At 42.3% G+C, this 18,731-nt stretch overlaps 1 protein-coding gene across 1 annotated transcript in view; it reads left to right on the top strand.

Annotated features, from left to right (window-relative positions):
* Window positions 1-605: 605 nt before the first annotated feature.
* The window catches only part of ZMPSTE24 (zinc metallopeptidase STE24), a 34,384-nt gene continuing 16,258 nt past the window's right edge, over window positions 606-18,731 (top strand). The window contains exons 1-6 of the mRNA XM_080921613.1: window positions 606-897; window positions 3,023-3,169; window positions 10,728-10,814; window positions 15,884-16,000; window positions 16,324-16,476; window positions 17,947-18,088. Of these exons, the coding sequence (XP_080777739.1) occupies window positions 775-897; window positions 3,023-3,169; window positions 10,728-10,814; window positions 15,884-16,000; window positions 16,324-16,476; window positions 17,947-18,088 (769 nt within the window). The 5' untranslated portion in view covers window positions 606-774. The remainder of the gene's footprint in view (window positions 898-3,022; window positions 3,170-10,727; window positions 10,815-15,883; window positions 16,001-16,323; window positions 16,477-17,946; window positions 18,089-18,731) is intronic.

Here is an 18,731-nt window from a genome sequence, read left to right as displayed (position 1 = left end):
CCTTCCTCTTTCCTCCTCTGAAACAAGGTCTTGCTAGGTTTAAAGGTAGTTAGAAATGCAGTCCCAGGACACACAGGTAAATGCCTCCTCCGACTTCACTTGGGAAGGATAAGATGAAACGTGTAAATGAAAATCCTAATCACTAGTGTCGTTTTCACCGCCAATATTCCCGAAGTCAGAACTTTCCAAGACAAGCCAAACAACCCCAAATGCCTTGTTTGGCTACTTATCCCGGAAATGCACATCTAACCTTTCAACAGCACTAAGTAGAAGAAACGGTAAGTTTTAGAGCCTCTCTCATCCGTCCCAGCTACTTCTAGGTGGGAATGGGTTCCACCCTGTCAGTTTCCGCTAAGTATTTCCATGAGCGGGTTTACCCAGCCTGGTTAAGCACCGCGGTCTATAGCCCTCTCAGGGTAATCCGCCAAAGCAAGGGCGGACCACACAGACTCTCCCAGGAAGAACTCCGGAACCTTTGAGTTTGAGTCTGGTGCACAGAATCCGGAGGGATGTTTCAGGTGCACCGCCGCTCGGTCTTCGAGCCGGAAGTGAGGAAGGAGGGGCAAGTCTTATTCTAGCAGAAATAAGTAGGTCTTTGAGGAGTAAGAGGGGGAAGAGTGTCTTTGTGACACTGCTAGCAAAGCTGAGGGGATGGGAGTCTGAAGAAGCCCTCGGAAGGGACCTGTATCGTTGTGACACCACTGGCACTCTCTTAAGGACGCGTGTCGGTGCAGCACCGGTGCTAGCCGAAGGAGCGGGTCAGATTGGGTGGCCATGGGGATGTGGGCATCGGTGGACGCTATGTGGGACTTACCTGCGGAGAAGCGAATCTTCGGGGCGGTGTTGCTCTTTTCCTGGACAGTGTATCTTTGGGAGACCTTCCTAGCACAGCGGCAGGTGAGCATTGACTGGGGGTGAGGAGCTGACCTCAGCCTCTGGACAGTCTTAGGCTAGCCTGAGCCTCGACCCAAGCCTCATAATGTTTGCCCGGTTGTAGCATCAGCTTGTACTTCGTAACCCGCAGTGAGCTTCCTAACTTTTCTCAATGGTGACTGTGGCTTTGAGGGGGTTTTGGAACGGCAGAAGTTGTTTGCAACGCTGTAATGAGACTCAAGCCTGTTAGCGTCTATTGAAAGGGAAGAGCCGCCCTACCGTCAAAACTTGAGCCTGTCTATGCCTGCTCTACAGCATCTTAGAATCCTTGAACCGAGGGTTGACCTCTTCTATCGCTGATATAAGCTTTCTAAGTAGAGATGCTAAATTTTTAGAATAATAACTTCCCATAAGGTTGATGTCACCATGCTCAACCTCCGGATTAGGTAACTTTTTTTTTTTTTTTGGGGGGGGGGGGGAGATACTTTGCAACTGTTCTAAAGGCTTGCACGCCTTTTGAAAATCCTCATTAAAGAAAATGTTGTTTGGGGCCCCAAAATGTGTGTGTGTGTTTCATTAAAATACCTCCTTTGTTTTTGTTTAAAACGTTAAATAGTGCAGTAGAAAAGCTAACCGCTCCCTGGAGATAGTAGTAATTAGCAGTTTGATTAGAGGGGGTATGGGATGTGGAACAGTTGGAGGGTGGACCCGGAGGAAAATAAAATCCGGAGTGTAAAAATAAATAAATAAACTTTCTTTAAAAAATGTGAGCGTTTAAGTGAGATGGACTTTGTGACAACAAAACAAATTGTCTGCAGCGTTATAATGGGTCCCGAGCCTGTTGGTGTCTAATGAAAGGGAAGGACGGCCCTTAAGTCAAACCTGAGTGGGTCTGTGCCTGCTTTACAGCGTCTTAGGATCCTTGGGCCTAAGTTTGGACAACACTCATCTGTGTTATCCTTGAGAACCTTTCCTTTCCCTTTAACTGCTGGACCTGTTTCTTGAGCAGTTTTCATCTACACGGCATATGAGTTTCTTTGCCAGGCAGGTGCTCTTCCACTGAACTACACTTCCTAGCCCTTCATGACTCTCTGGACTGCCAGTTTTAATTTTAGAAATCTGTCAGTGTCAGGTTATGTATACCTCAGTCTCTTCCTTTAGTATGCTCAACGTGTTAAAAATTATTATAGAAAGGTATACTCAAAGTTTCATTAGTTGTATAAGTACCCTTTCCTGAAGCAACCATGTAGTAAGCAGAACAGCAGGGTGAGTTATTGAGTACTTATCTAATGTAGTTGACTAGTAAACAGAGTTGCATCTTTTTTTTCCAAGACAGTTTCTCTTTGTGTAGCCCTGGCTATCCTGAAACTCACTCTGTAGACCAGGCTGGCCTTGAACTCACAGAGATCCATCTCCCTCTGCCTCCTGAGTGCTGGATTAAAGGCATGCACCACGGCTATCTGGCATTGTAGCATCATTGTAGGATTATTCTTTAATGCCTTCAACTTTTTGTTGTTGCTATTGTCATTGTTAACATACAACAGGAAAAGTTTTTGTTGTAAAACTATTGTAGAAGGTCTGTTATACCTTTGGTATCTGTTCCCTGTGTTATGTCCTAGGGGCTAAAATTACCCTTTAGAAATTGATATAATGAGAAAATTTGTTGTAACAATTTGATATGTTTCTGTTACCCCCTAATCTTACTTAATTTGACCTCTAGGACCAAGTTCAATGATGATTTATTAACAAATTATTAAATGTATCTGTTAATGTGTGTTGTGAGCATACTTTTCTTTTTTCATGCATTATTTTCTATATTACAAGACATACCTCATACTCAGAAAGAATGGTCCCCTCATGATGTCACAACTTTGGTTCACACAGGCAAATTAAAACTGTGTTAACAACCCAGATGGCCATTTCACCTAGTTAGCTGGCCTTGGAATTGTTTCTGTATGCTTTTAATTTCTTGTGTCAGTTGTTTCAGGGGTCAATGTTCTTGACTAAATGCAAGATGTATATGTATGTGACAAATACTACAAGCTTACGTGACAAATTAATGCTACAGTCCATTCGGTATTTGACTACAAATTACTACTATGTAACAAAAAAAATATTCATTAAAGTGTTTTTCTTCAAAATATTTCAGAGAAGGATATACAAAACAACAACTCATGTACCACCAGAGTTAGAACAGATCATGGATTCCGACACATTTGAGAAATCACGACTGTATCAACTGGATAAAAGCACATTCAGCTTCTGGTCAGGACTCTATTCAGAGGTGGAAGGCACTGTGAGTAACTTATTCCTTGGAGACATGACTCTGATATTGTTTAAAACTTTGTGATGCCTGGTTTTGTTTTTGTACATCTGGCCTTTAGGTAACAGTCCTTTAACAACCCAGTGTCACTGGTGTCTAGCCGTGCCAGCAGAGTCTAGGTTGTATTGGAGAAGAAGTCTCAGTGGTGTATGTGCCAGCATTAAAGCTGGGCCTGCTTGGCTTTTGTTTTTATTTATGATAAATAAGAGATAAAATTAAGATAAAAAAGAGTTCTTTGCTCTGGCCTTGTTGACCCCACCTCAGGGGACCTTCAGGATAGTGGACCTTGCCTGTCAATTGACCTGCCAAGCAGGTTCTTACCCATCATTGACTATCAGCTCTGAAAGGACAGCTATCTCAGAGGGCATATCAGGGCGTAAGGAGGGAGTCTAAACAGAGGCTTCTCAAATTTCTGTGAGCCATGCTCTAATCACCTGTCTGGGTGATTAGCAGATGTCACAGCCTTGATGGTACAGGAGGCTTTTTCTCCCATCAAGGCCACAGCATATACAGAGGAGCAGCAAGTATCTACAGTGACATGTACACATCCAAGATTACCAAAAGACAGATAGAGTCAAGTCCATCTGCCAAATAGCATTGGGGAGTAACCCTCTTGTCTTGACACCTCCCCTATGGAGGGGCCCCAGTGGTGAAAGCAGAGTGCAGGTGGCACAAGGTCTTACAAGATGTTTGCGTTGTTTCATGGATAATATGCCAAGAGCTTGTGTAAGGTTGTGAGGAAGGGTGAAATCGTTGATGCAGCGCTCTCGCCTGTTCCAAGAGCCTCTCCCTGGTCAACAGTCATTAAGTCAGTTGTCCCACTGCCCTTAGCCAAGATTGCTGGCAGCCTGGAGTGGGATCTGATGTGAGAAATGAACCGTGATGTGCCCTGTTCTCAAGGGACTTCATAAGGACATGTATGGGACTACTCTGATCTTTTATGTAGGAATCTTTGCCTGTCACCCAGCCGGGCATTGAGAGAAGCAGTCAGGGCTGCTCTAGAGCCTGCCCTAGGGTTGGGGTCTCTGGTGTCTGTGGCTATCACCCATTTATGAAGGTCATCATGGACTGCCGCCACCGCATTGCAGATTGGGCATAAAGACCCTCCCAAGCCAATTGTTTAACAAGTATATCTCCAGTGGGTCCCATATCAACCCTTCTCCCCACCGCCTTAGTAACCCTCATGAGAAGTCTGTAAAGGACTTGCCTGATTGTTATACAAGGTTATGGAAGTAGGCAGAGAGATCTCTGGGAGTACAGGTCTTAAGGGCCTTGAAAGACAGATTGGCCACCTGGTTGAAGTAGGTGTGTTGGCAAATAGAACCTTGGGTAACTGGATTAATGTATGCCCTGTGGCCAGTCAGCATGTCTAGAGTAATGTTAAGATTATATTCAAGATTTAATCATGTCTGACTCTCAGCCGGATCCTGACAGATTGCCAGTTTAAGAACACAGCAGGCTCCAAGACCACTTTAAGAAGATTATACCAATCATATTAGGTTTGTAAGTGCATAGCCCACTGTTCAAAGTAGGGAGAATCACACCCAGCTCTTTCGCCACCTGTCTAATTAAAGCAAAGTCAGACAGAGGTGTAGAGACCCCAAGGGCAGCTGGCTGCATCATTGCCAAGGTTGACAGGATAAACTTCCAGTCAGGCTCTATGGGCCAAGGGAGACATCTGTGTAGCAGGGGTGGTGGAAACCCAACCATAAATCAGGTTCCCACATGTTCTCAGGAGAGATCCGGGGGCTAGAATTGTTACCTCAGTCTATAAGGTTTCCAGATGAGAGGCCTTGACTTTGATGCCCCTAGAGATGTCTCTTTCATGTTGGCTCTTTCCATTGCCTGATCCAGCACCAGCATCAGTGGTCTCTAGCTATGCCAGTAAATTCTAGGTTGGCTTGGGAGTAAGTATCAGCCGTGCATGCACCAGCATTACAGCTGGGCCTGCTTGGCTAAATTTCTCCTACAAACATTAACTTACCTCTCCCATACAGAGAACATTAGTTTACTACACACACACACACACACACACACACACACACCATTTTGCCTGTTTCTTTGCATCTAAGAGAAACTAAGCAGGCCCTGTATAACCAGTTGTCTTAAATGTGACAGACAGGTAGTGAGAATGTCCAGACTCCCTGAGAGCAACATTACCTGTTATCTCACAGGTGTCCATAAAAGCTCTTCCAAGAAATGGAATGGCTAACACTATGGCACTATGCCCAGTAATCCTAGCTACTGAAGAGTTGAAGCAGGAGGATCACTTGAGTCTGAGATAGAGACCTGGGAAATACAGCAAGATTATAGCAAAACACTATCAAGAATTTATATGGCTGGGAATGGAGAAGAGTGGAGGTGAACAGCTCAGATGTATGAAATGTTTGGAGTCCATTTGCATGTGTGCATGTGTAGTAGTCAGAGGTTGACACTGGTGTCTTGCTCAGTCTCTTCTCCATCTAATTGTTTGAGACAAGGTCCCTAACTGAACCTATAGATGACTAGTTGGGTAGACCAGATGGCCAGTGAGCTTCATGGATCTTTCTGTTCACCTCCTAGCAGTGAGATTATATGTTTGAGTGCTCATGTGTGCACATACACATTCTCATTCTCTCTCTCTCTCTCTCTCTCTCTCTCACACACACACACACACACACACACACACACACGACTGGATTTTTATGTAAATGCTTGGATTCCAAAGTAAGGTCCTCATACATGTACAGCAGATAGACACTTTGTCACTAAGCCGTTGTCTCAGCTCTTTGTTTTTGTTTGGGCATATGTGTGTCTTACTATGTATGCCTCCTAGAACTTGCTATGTAGGCCATGTGGGCCATAATTTTGCAAGAATTCTCTTGGCTTGTTGAATCCTGGGATTTCAAGAGTGACCCACTAGACTCAGCTAAACTCAGATTTTTGCTTCTCTGGGTTGTACATGTTTCTACATGAGCATTTTCATCTTTTGTTATTTGGTTTTATTTTATTTTTCAAGATAGGATTTCTCTGTGTGGCCTGGGGCTGTCATAGAACTTGATTTGTAGACCAGGCTTGCCTCGAACTCACAGAGGTTGCCTGCTTTGCTTCCCAAAGTGCTGGGGTTAAAGGTGTGAACCTTCACCGCTGGCATAGTTGCACCTTTTTAAGTCTCATTTCTCCGACAAGTGGGAACTGGAGCTAGTGATTAAGAACACATACTGCCCTTCCAGAATCCCAAGTTTTATTCCCAGTTCCCACATTGGAGGAGATCAAGCTGCCCAAAACTCCAGCTGCAGGGATCCAGTGACCTCTTTTGGCCCCGTGGGCACTTGCACTCACATGCACATACCCTGCACATAACATACACACACGAATGTGTACATGCACACATTGAATCTTTTAAGTCATTACAAAATAATAAAGAAAGGACAAACATCAGACCTTTGGATGGCTTATGGCATGGGATGAGTAACCAAGGTAATATAAATGAAGCACTTAGCACAAGGCTCAACATGTAACAAGCACTTTGCCACTGGGTTTCTTTGGGCATTACTTTAACCTCTCTGTGTTACATTATTTCCCTGCCATGCCTTCTTTTCAAGGCTCTGATGAGAAAATGTATGTCAGAGTACTGGAGTTGTGTCTGTTGTGCTTATTGATTTTTTCCTTAGAACTCCCTGGAGTGTACTCAGTAAGATATCAGCATGGAGAGAGTTTATAGCTTACCATACTTGTTTTTCAGTCCCCAAAGTAAACTCAACAAGGTTTGAAAGAACAGTTTCCAAGTATGTTCATAAATTATTCAAAGGCATGTCAAAATACCCTCATGTTTATTTAAAAGATGGAATTTTAGTAGTGGCTGTTTTAGCCTTCTGTCAGAGCAGTATAAGTCCTTAATTCTACAGCATTTGTTAGTATTGGGAGGAATATAAAAGTAATGCCATCCTAGGCCAATTAGCTCAACAACTGTAGCATGTGACAGGTAGTGTCACCAGAGCGTATCTTTTAGGAGCAAGGTTTCTTATGGCCACGATGGAGTTAATTGTAGCAAAGTAGAAATGCTTGCACCTAGAGTTCACAGTCAGATTATTTAAACATCACCCGTGAGTGCCAGATTCACCTGCAGGCTGTTAGGTCCCAGGCCAGCCTTTGTGGTGTGGCCAGAGAATGTGTACTCCTGGCATAACCTCAGGTGCTGCTGTTCCTGGTTCTGTTCAGAAGCTGTACTTGAGACCTGCACAGATCAGTGCAGCTCAAAAAAACTCTAAATGATAACTAGGGGTAGGGATACACACCTATAATCACAGCCCTGGGGAGACTGATGAAGGGGGATCATTCTGAGTTCAAGATCAGCCAAGGCTACATAGTGAGTTATAGGCCAATTTTGGCTGCATAAGACCCTATTTCAAAAACAAAACAAAACTGTAAAAGATGGGATAGTATAAAATGTGTGTGAAGTTGTAGAAAGATGAGAGCTTGTCTAATGAAAGTATAATGGAGATATAATGTGGTGGGAAGCATGTAGAGAGCAGCTGGTAATGCCAAGTAAGGTTAGAGACCACTATGGAAAGATCTTTATGAATAGAGTTTAGGCCGGATGTGGTGGTGCACACCTTTAATCCTAGCACTTGACAGGCAGAAGCAGGTGGATCCCTGTGAGTTCCAGGCCAGCCTGCTGTACAAAGCAAGTCCTAGGATAGTAGAGCTACATGTTGAATCTCATAACAAACAAAAAAGCAAGTTGTGAATGAGTACAGTCTGTTATTCTTTATATACAGACTTTAAAGTAGATCTCTGTATTTCATCAATACATATTAAAAATGGAAGGAAATAAATCCATAAAATATGATCATTCCCAAGCCCTACAGACTGGATTGTAGATACAGCTTAGAGTTAGAGGTCCAATGCCCTTTATTCAATCCCCAGCAAAAATAAATATATAAACAAACAAACAAACCCTGTCCATGAGGAGCCATGCTTGAATTCATAGCTATAAGCTTCTAACCAAAGCATGATGGATCTTGATCTTTTATTCCTGACTTACTATTTGGAGAAAACTACATTGGTTCTTGACAAAGTGATCTCTGCAGCGTCATTATTACTAGTACCTATTGCAGTCATTGGAATTTCTTTTTAAAGTGATGCCGGTGACCAAATCCAGGGCTCCATACATGCAGACACCCCACCAGTAAGCCATATCCCTAGCCTCAGAGTTAACTGACTGACTCTCCTTCCTTCCTTTTCTTCCTTACAACTGGGGATTGAACTCAGGGCCTCAAGCATGCTAAGCAGTCACTCCACTACTAAGCTGTATGTCTGGCAGCCAGTTGCTGTTTTTCAACACTGCAGAAAGGTCTCACTGGTTCTTGGGCTGGCTTGAACTCACTGTGTAGCAGCCAATCTTGCCTCAGCCTCCTGGGTAAATGGGATTGCAGGCTGCTAAACATGCATTGCTTTCACAATTTGAGCTACTTCATGGTTTCTAATGTTCTTAGAATGTGACTTAGTGAATGTCTGTTTATTTGTCCAAGACAAATAGCTGTAAGGGCCTATTCCTGAAGCCCTGATTCCTGCCTTAGGATTCATCTTTTCCTGACCACAGGAGGCCTGAGTCTCTTATTCTGTCCCACAGTCTGGTAACTGGACATGGCTCACCACTTCTCTATCAATAGCAACAGTATTTTAACCAGGCATGGTTTGTGCACACCATATTCCCAGATGTGGAGGAAGCAGGAAGATCATCTAAAACCATGAGTTCAAATACTGTCTGGGCAACATAATGAGATGATATCTCAAACAAACAACAGCAAGCTAATACTTTTTCCTGACTGAAAAGGACACTTTCTTTTCTTGGAAAAGATAGTTATAAAGCCATATTGCCTGGTTCAAATTCCATCTGTTGTTCATTACCTGTGATATTTGGAACATACCATTTAACCCTTGTAATCTTAAGTGATTGATAAGTTTTCATTTTAGTCTCTTGGCAAATGTTTTTACTTACTTTTTTAAGTCTTTGTGATTAACACATATGACTCCTGTTTCTATGGTTCACTGGTTGTTTTGGTGCATTGTAATAATAATGATCATATCAGAATAATTAGCATATTATCATAAAAATAGAGGGGTGTGTGTGTGTGTGTGTGTGTGTGTGAGAGAGAGAGAGAGAGAGAGAGAGAGAGAGAGAGATACACTGAAACCCTCTCTTCTGTTTTCAAATTGAACTATACAAAGACCAGAATCTGTTCTCTCCGTGACTGTTGTACTCCTTAATTACTGGTTTTTAGCTTTAATTGACATATAATATTTATGCGCATTTTTGGAGTACGGTGTAATTTAAAAAATATATACCATGTATGACAATCAAATCAGGCTAATTAGAATTTCCATTTCCTTAAACCTTTTTAATGCCAGAAACCTTTAGGCCTGTGGTTCTCTTAAAATACTTATAAATTGTTGTAGACTAAAGTACTGATTTGTTGCAGATGCCTGAATTAAACCCTATTGACAGACTGTTTGACTAGCCATTATTTAACATATTTCTAGATTGATTTCTCCTATCCTCTTTTAGTCTCTAATGACTACTATTTTATTTTCCCTTAAAAGAATGATTTTTAAATCTTTTTAAAGATTGATTAATCTGGTGGTGGTAGTGGTGATGTGTGTGTGTGTGTGTGTGTGTGTGTGTGTGTGTGTGTGTGTGTGTGTGTAGGAGAGGCATGCACATGTGCCTCTGTGCATGTGGAGGTCAGAACCACTTCTGGAAGTCAGGTCTTTCTTTCATCTTTTACACTGGTTTCAGGAAAGGCTTATAAGGCAAGTGTCTTTACCCACTCAGTGTCTCTCTGGCCCTATATTGATTTATTTTTCAACTTCTGCAAGTGAGACTCCTTGGTTTACTTTTTAAACAGATTTTTTGGAATGTAATTTACATACTATACAGTTTACCCATATACAGTGCTTAGGCAAAAATATCTCAGTGATCTAAACTTAGTGTCTCAATGGTTTGTATTCTTCTAAATGAATTGTATTCTAAATGAGTCATGCCCGTCCCCTTTTTCCTGTAATTTACTTAGTTTTTCCTTATAACTCACCCTTTTTTTTTTTTTTTTTTTTTTTTTTGGATATTTTATTTAATTACATTTCAAATGTTATCCCCTTTCCTGGTTTCCCCTCTGCAAACACCTTTCTTACCCTGCTTCTATGAGGGTGCTCCCCCACTCACCCACCTCAACCTTCTAACATTCCCTACACTGAGGCATCGAGCCTTCACAGGACCAAGGGCCTCCCCTCCCATTGATGCCTGGTAAGGCCATCCTCTGCCACATGGGTCCCTCCATGTGTACTCTTTGGTTGGTGGTTTAGTCCCTGGGAGCTAAGTTGGGGGTGGGTAGTTGTTTGGTTGACATTGTTGTTCTTCCTATGGGGTTGTAAGTCCCTTCAGCTCCTTCAGTCCTTTCTCTAACTCCTCCATTGAGATCTATAACTCACTCTTTCATATGATAGTTGCTAAAAATGTTTGAATGTGACTACAATCTGCTTTGCTTTACAGTGTATTCTTCTCTTTGGAGGAATCCCTTACCTCTGGAGACTTTCTGGGAGGTTCTGTAGTTCTGCTGGCTTTGGACCAGAATATGAGGTACGTGATTCCTTCCCCTGGATTGTTCAGTCTTTATTTTGCTTGGTAAGCTTTACAGTGAAGTTGCCTTTTTGGCTCCCACCATTGATAGACTTGCCTCTGAGTCCTGCACTGTGCGTGGATTAGCATAAACCATAATATGTTTTGGTTACTTCTGTTGCCATGACAAAACACTATGACCAAAGCAGCTTGTAAAAGAATGTATTTAATTCAGGGCTCACCATTTCAAAGTCCATGACCATGATGTTGGGGAACATGGCAGCAGGCAGGCATGATGCTGGGACAGTAGCTGAGAGCTCACCTCTGATCCATGAACAAGAGGCAAGACACACCTCCTCCAACAGGTTCACAGCTCCTAATTTTACCAAACAGTTCCACAAACAGTACCAACATTCAAATATGTGAGCTTGTGGGATAGATAGTTATTGTAACTCCAGAATTCTAGTGACTTTTCACAATTTATTTCCCAATCACATAACAGCTAATGTGAGTATTTTAGTTAGCAGGTGACTTTGTTCCATGTGCTGAGTCAGGGAGTAAGGGTTTTTGGTTTGTTTTTTTTTCCAATTTGGTGTGTTCATCATCCGTTGATACTGGGAAGATCATGCCCTCTTAACTTCTGTAACGTTAAAATTACGCTATCTTGTATTCATATTACATGGTGAAACAGTCATTTGATCTTATCCACATAGAAGGGAGCTGGGAAATGTAGTCTTGATTACACTGCTGCTTGTTAGGAACAACCCTACGCAATGGTAGGAACCCCTGTTTTGTGGAACTTAGCAGATATTTTTGCGGCATGCACATTAAACAGACACTTTAAATTAAGACAGAGTATATCCTGTCTTAATTTAGTGTTAGGTGACTTCTCCATCTGTAATGAGAGCTGCAGCCTGGCTTCCTGACTTTCTCCTGGAAGCTTCGAAGCCTTTACCTCCCTCCTGATTCTTTATTGGAAATCATTGACCTCCTGTGTGGGTGGGTTGCTCTTGGCTTTAACTGTGCTCATTTTGTACCCTTTTAATATACTATTTTCTAAAGCAGCAAGACTCGTGTGTGTGTGTGTGTGTGTGTGTGTGTGTGTGTGTGTGTGTGTGTCTTAAGTTAGAGAACAACTTGTAAGAGTTCTCCCTTCCACCATATGTGCCCGAGGGCTTGAACTCAGCTAGCTAGGCTTGGTGGCAGGTGTCTTTACCATCTGAGTCATCGTGCAGGCTCAGAGCAGTACTTATACTTTGTTAGATGAGTAAGCACAACTTCTACATGTGCCAGGAAGAAACACTCACATCTCCCACTGAGTAAGTCCGTGCAGTGCATATGCACATAGAGACATCCACTGGTGCATGGGCAGCTAATGGCTGCTGTCCCCTCCAGCCCTGAAAAAGAAAAGTGACTTTTTCTCTCTCAGCACCCATCAGCAACCCTTGGCTCCTGAGCTGGGGGTCTTTAGCTTATTGGGATATTTTATGTAATATTCTGAGGTATGAGGTTTGCATTTAATAATGACTTAGGGTTGTTATTGGTTTATTTAGCTAGGCCTTTGTTCTTTGATGGCCGCTGATATTGGTGTCCTCACTTTGTATAATTCTGATATATACATATGTAAATCACCACAGTGTGGTTTTTAACACCAGCCATCAACACTGGCTCTCCATTCTCAGTTACCAGAGTGTATCATGTGAACAGTTAAATAAACCTCAGACATCCCCGTTAGCTGGTCAGTGCACTGATCATGATTTAAGTGGTGGTAGGCAGGAGCAGTCATGTCAGTGTTTTCATCAGTCTACATAATTGGTGTAACATGTTTTCCAGAGTGTGATGCTTCATTCTCTTCCAGTGTTTATGAAAAGAAGTAGTTGATTTGAGTCCAGTGGTGCACATCTCTGGTCTGTTACATGGGAGACTGAGGCTGGAGAATCAATCGCTTGAGCCCACTCACTCAAGACAATACTGGACAACATGGTGTGTGTGTGTGTGTGTGTGTGTGAGAGAGAGAGAGAGAGAGAGAGAGAGAGAGAGAGAGAGAGAGAGAGAGAGAGAGAGAGAGAGAGAGAGAGAGAACTGAAGTGATTGGGAGGCAGAGTTGGCTGACAAAGGTGAAAGTACAGCAAAAATGTGAAACTGATGACAGGAAGTGAGGCTCGGGTCCAGCCACGAGGGACTGTATGACCGCAGCTTGGTCGTCTCAAGTGAAGGCCATGGATGTGATAAAAGGATGGAGATATCCCAGAACTAGTGATACTAGAAAGCCCAAGTTCCACACATTGGAGTTCAAAGGGTAAAACGTTAAAAGCTGATCTAACTTTGGCTGTGTGACATCCCCAGAGAGAGCTGTTCGTGCAATAAGATGCGTGAGGAGAAACTGATGCTTAAATTCCCTTCAAATCATTGCAAAAAGGAAATAAAAAAGAGAGAGACCTGGTCCTCCACCCACTCATCCCCTGCAAAAAAATGGAACCCAGGTTTCCAGCACCCACATGGCAGTAAACAACTGAAACTCCAGGGGTCCAGCACCCTTTCTAGCCTCTACAGACACCAACACACAAAGTGTACATATATATATGCAGGCAAAACACCCAAACATATAAAATAGCTTCTTGGGAGTTGGGGAGTGGAGTTCTCAAGACAGGGTTTCTCTGTGTAGCCCTGGCTATCCTGAAACTCTGTAGACCAAGCTGGTCTGGAACTCACAGAGATCCACCTGCCTCTGCCTCCTAATTAAAAGAAAATTCATATATCTTGTTCAGTAAAAAAATCAGGTTTTAAAGCAATGGTAACTGAGTCCAAGTATGTAGATGAATATTACTACTGTCCTGGAGATGAACATGTATATTGACCCAGGTTTTTTATACAGTGATACGTATCTTTATTCTTTTGAACAGGTCTCACTATGTGGCCCTGGCTGCCTTGGAACTTGCTGCGTAGACCAAATTCACAAATTGCTGTGGCCTTAAGTTCACAGAAATACCTGCCTCTGCCTCATAAATTCAGGAATTAAAGGCATGCACCATCATGCCTGGCCCTGGTATATGTACATATTATACTTGTGCATATATTGTGCATTTCCTTTTTTAAAACCTGAATAATACGTGTCAAAATGCCAAAAGTGGTTCTCCCTCATGAGAAATTGGCCATAAGAAAATTCAACAATGCACAGAAATGTTTTGTGTAATTAAAAATATTTTCTCTATTTAAAAATGGAAGTCATGCATAATAGTATACAACATGTGAATTTGTACCCTTAATCCCAGCAGTGGGTAGGCTGAGGCAGGCAGATAGTGAATCCAGGTACATAGTTAGACCATGTCTAAAAAAAAGAAAAGAAAAGGACAGAGACTGCCTCACCAGGGGATTCACCCCATATGCAGCCACTGAACCCGAACACTATTTCTGATGCCAAGTAGTGCTTACTGGCAGGACATGATATGGATGCCTCCTCAGAGGCTCGGCCAGAACTATACTGATACAGAGGAAGATTCTTGCATCTAACTGTAAGACTGAACTTGAGAGCCCCAATGGAGGAGCTAGAGAAAGGACTGAAGGAGCTGAAAGGGTCTACAACCCCATGGGAAGAACATCAACCCAACCCACCAGAGCTCCCAGGGACTAAAACACCAACCAATGAATTCACACAGAGAGACCCATGGCCCCAAGTGCACATGCAGCAGAGGATAGCCTTCTCTGGCATCAGTAAGATGACAGGCCTTTGGTCCAGTGAAGGCTCATTTTCCCAGTGTAGGGAAATGCCAATGTGCTGAGGTGGGAGAGGGTGGTTGTGAGAGGTAGCTCCTTCATGGAGACAATGGGAGGGGGAAGGGGTATGGGATTGAGGGTAAGGGGATAACATCTGAAATGTAAATGCAGAGAATATCCAATAAAGAAAATTACAAAGAAAGGAAAAGGAGACAATGCAGTGGAAGGAGTGGAGATTCAGAGCTGCTCTGTGTGTTGGCAGCATGTCAGCATATTCTTTGGCAGGACTTCCACCATCCCAGACTTCTAGTGACCTTTTTCTAAGCAGCAATATAAGGTCTGCTCTTTCTCAGCAAGCATGAACCTCTTTGACTTAGAGTACTCCAGAGTCCTTCATGTCATGAAGAGATGATTGGTCTGAGTGCAGGATTCATAATGCTGTGGGTCCTAGGACCCTTGGGTACTGACAGAGACACAGCCTGGTTCTTGCTGCCTTCTTGAAGCATTGTTTTTCCTCATCCCCCAGGATCCTAGGTTGTCTTCCTTCTGGGTTGATGTGCTGACCAAGGAAAGCTGTGGCTAATACTCTGCAGTTTTCTCCAAGAGTGAGATTCCTGCCACACTGCCTTTCTCAGCCAGAATGGTTTTCTCCACTCTTCATACATGCCTTTAGGTGCTCTTTCCTCCCTCTGTTCTTTTACGAAACACTGGACATTTTTTCTTTTTAAATGCTATTTCTTCAGGAGCACAGTGGTGCACATCTTTAATCCTACAGAGGAAGGCAGAGGCAGGCATATCTCTGAGAGTTCAAGGCCACCCTGGTCTACAAAACGATTTCCAGGATAGCCAAGGCTACACATTAAAACCTGTCTTGAAAAAACAAACAAAAGAGTTTGAATGCTATTTCTCTTCCCCCATCTCAGTGGCTTCAAAGTAGCACCAGCCCATTAAATGTTTCTTGAATTCAGCTAGGAATTCATGATGTCAAATGCTTTTATTCCCAGCACCCAAGGAGGCAGAGGCAAGGTCTCACCATGTAGCTCTGGTCTTCATAGTCAGTGAATTTCAAGCCAGCCGGAGGTACGTGGTAAGACTCTGCCTTAACAATACACAAGAAACCCAAGAATAAATCTTTCTTGAATTCGTCTAGCATATATTACTTTCTCTAACCAACCATTTGTCCCTGTGACTTAAGGTAGCTTTCAAGTCATGTCTTCTAAGTGAATGTTTTCCAAGGGCAGGCTGCTTGCTGCTGCTATAGCCTGTTCCCCACAGGGTCAAGTGTACTGCTTGGGACAGAACAAGCGTTCAGTGTGTACTTGCTGGTTTGTGCTTCAGTTCATTGATGGTTTTCTTCCTTTCTTGTTTGTTCATAGATCATTCAATCATTAGTATTCCTACTGTTGGCCACACTCTTCAGTGCACTGACTGGCTTGCCGTGGAGTCTGTACAATACTTTTGTGATAGAAGAAAAACATGGCTTCAATCACCAGGTATGACAGAGAATATCAGGGTGTTCAGTAAGAAGGTTTTCTGTGCTTTAGTCCCATGCCAGCAGGAATTTAGATATAGTCTGCTATCTTACAGCATGAATCAATGGAGGGCAAACCATAGATATGGTAAAGACTTTAGTTTAAGGTCCTTACTGCTTCCCAGATAATAGTAGTTACATTCTGTTCTAAACTATGAAGTGCAAGACCGTTGCTTATTGTCCTAGGCTGCCAGCCTTGTGTTCTTTAAGTGCTTTAAAAGCACTAAAGCTGCTTTTAAAACAAATGTGTTGCTCAGTTAATAGTGGTAATGTTCTCTTTTTCAGACTTTGGAGTTTTTTATGAAAGATGCAATCAAAAAATTTATTGTGACTCAATGTATTTTATTGCCTGTGTCTTCCCTTCTGCTTTACATTATTAAAATTGGAGGTGACTACTTTTTTATTTATGCCTGGCTGTTCACATTAGTAGTTTCTCTGGTAAGTAAATTCTTGATTTCCTTTCTTGTTCATTTTATTTATTTAGAGACTTCCATATTTTTTTATTACATGTACATTCTTCTTGCCCTCCCTCTTCAATTCTTCCCGTATTCTCCCACTCCCTCTATTTCATTTTTTTTTTTTTTTTTTGCAGAAGTTCCTTGACATTACTAAGATTTAGTTTTCATCAGCTCATAAGTGGCTCCTAAGAGAAGGCTTCAGTGTAACCACCTCCCCATAAGCATTTTCCTCTCTGTTCCAGCTTTGGGATATAAAATAGGAGAACTGACTGACTATGGATTTTCTTCTCATTATCCTGACTCCTAATGTTTGCCAGAAGCTAGTTGCTAGTCACTTTCAGTGATCTGGCTGCTAGGTAACTAAGACTGTACTTGTAAGTTTAACCAAAATGGATGGCTTTTTTGATTGGTGAATCCTCCTGCCTCCCAGTGCCTAAAATGCCTTAATATTTTGAATTAGTAGATTTCTGAGAGACAAGAAATGAAAGCATAGAGCTAAGAATATAGCTCAGTTGGCAGAGTGCTTGTCAGGTTGCATAAGGCCCTAACTCAGTCCCCAGGACTTCATAACACTGGTGTGGTAGTGCTCAGGGAGGTGAAGACAGGAGGATCAGAAGTTCAAAACCATCCTCAGCTGTATGTGGAGGGCAGTCCGGGTTAGAGACCCTGTTATGCCTTCCTTACCCACCTTTCTCCTGCCCTCCCTTCCTGCTCCCTTTCTCTGCATCCCTCTCCTCCTTTTACACTTTGTTAATTTTTTTTAAAGAAGCATCTTGCTTTTCAGTTCAGGCCTGTCCCAAAGCTACTGTGTAGTGTCGGCTGGCCTCAAATTCCTGGCAATCCTCTTGTCTCGGGCTGCAGAGTGGATACAGCTGTCCACCCCCATGCTGCTGCTTTTCTCTGCCCCTTCTCCTTTTGCCCACTCTCCATTCTTTCCTTCTTTTCTTTCTTTCCCTTTCTCCTCTTTCCCTTCCTCCTCTCACCTGCATTCCTTTCCTTACATCTTTTTCCTTCTCTGTTTCTCATATTCTAAACTGCTTCATCTCACGGACAATCATACAACCATGTGACATGTTCACAGACCCTAGAGAATACTGTTAGTCAGTTCTTCAGCTCCATTGGTGATAAAGGTTGTTTCCATCTGAATTGTGTGGTGTTTGTTGCTTTATCTCTCACTAGTGGGATCAAGATCAGAAAATGATCTTGTCTTTAAATACCTATAATATGGCAAACTGACTAAGAGCAAAGACAAAGAAAGTACTCCAGAAGTACCATTTCAAGTATGAACAAGAGGATGTGTTGTGTTTAGCCCAGAGTTTTTAGTCACAATTAGTAGCATTATCTTCTAATATTCAGTTGACTTGTCCCAGGTGTTTGGTGGATAAACATAATTATATCATATAATTAAATCTTTATTAATGAGCAGTTTTTCCTGTTACTTATTTTTCAGGTTCTGGTCACGATTTATGCTGATTATATTGCCCCTTTGTTTGACAAATTTACACCTCTGCCAGAGGGAAAGCTTAAGCAGGAAATTGAAGTGATGGCGAAGAGCATTGACTTCCCTTTGACTAAGGTGTACGTAGTCGAAGGTAAGGCTACCTGAGAGTGAGAAGAGTGGTTTGAGTGCTCTACTCTGAAATCAGTCTTCATTGTTCAAAGTTTGTTACTTAAAATAGGATAAAATTTTACAGTTGGCTCTCTAAGATTTATAGAATCTGCGCTAGAGACATGGCTCAGCAGTTAAGATCCATGGGAATTCTCCCAGAGGAGCCAAGTTGGGTTTACAGCATCCACATAGTGGCTCACAATTTCCTGTATTGTAATTTTTAAAAATAAAATAAAAATAAAGAAAAAGATTTATAGAAACTTTAAGGCAATTTTTAATATAGAAGCTGGTAGCCTGATGCCAAGTCCAGTTTGTCTACAACCATACAGTACTAACCACACAGTACTAATCACACAGTACTAACCAAACAGTACTATTCTTAATCTTTGCTCAAAGCCATTTTACTATCTCAGCCTGTGTTGTATAGTAGACCAAACTCACCCTACTGTCTGCCTGGCTCCTTTGGGTAATTGGACTCTTGAATGATTAGCTTTGTAGCACTAGTTTAAAGATTATAAAACAAAAGCAGTGTTCTTGGCTTTGTTTCCCCTAGCAGAACGTCAGGGAAGGTCAGTGTTCCAGAGGGCTCTAACTTGTGGTACCATCAGACACCTCACATTATTAGA

The sequence above is a fragment of the Micromys minutus genome (assembly GCF_963924665.1).
Source record: "Micromys minutus genome assembly, chromosome: 9".
Taxonomy (NCBI): domain Eukaryota; kingdom Metazoa; phylum Chordata; class Mammalia; order Rodentia; family Muridae; genus Micromys; species Micromys minutus.
Note: the sequence above shows the minus strand (reverse complement) of the source record. Positions and strands in the feature narration are given on the sequence as shown.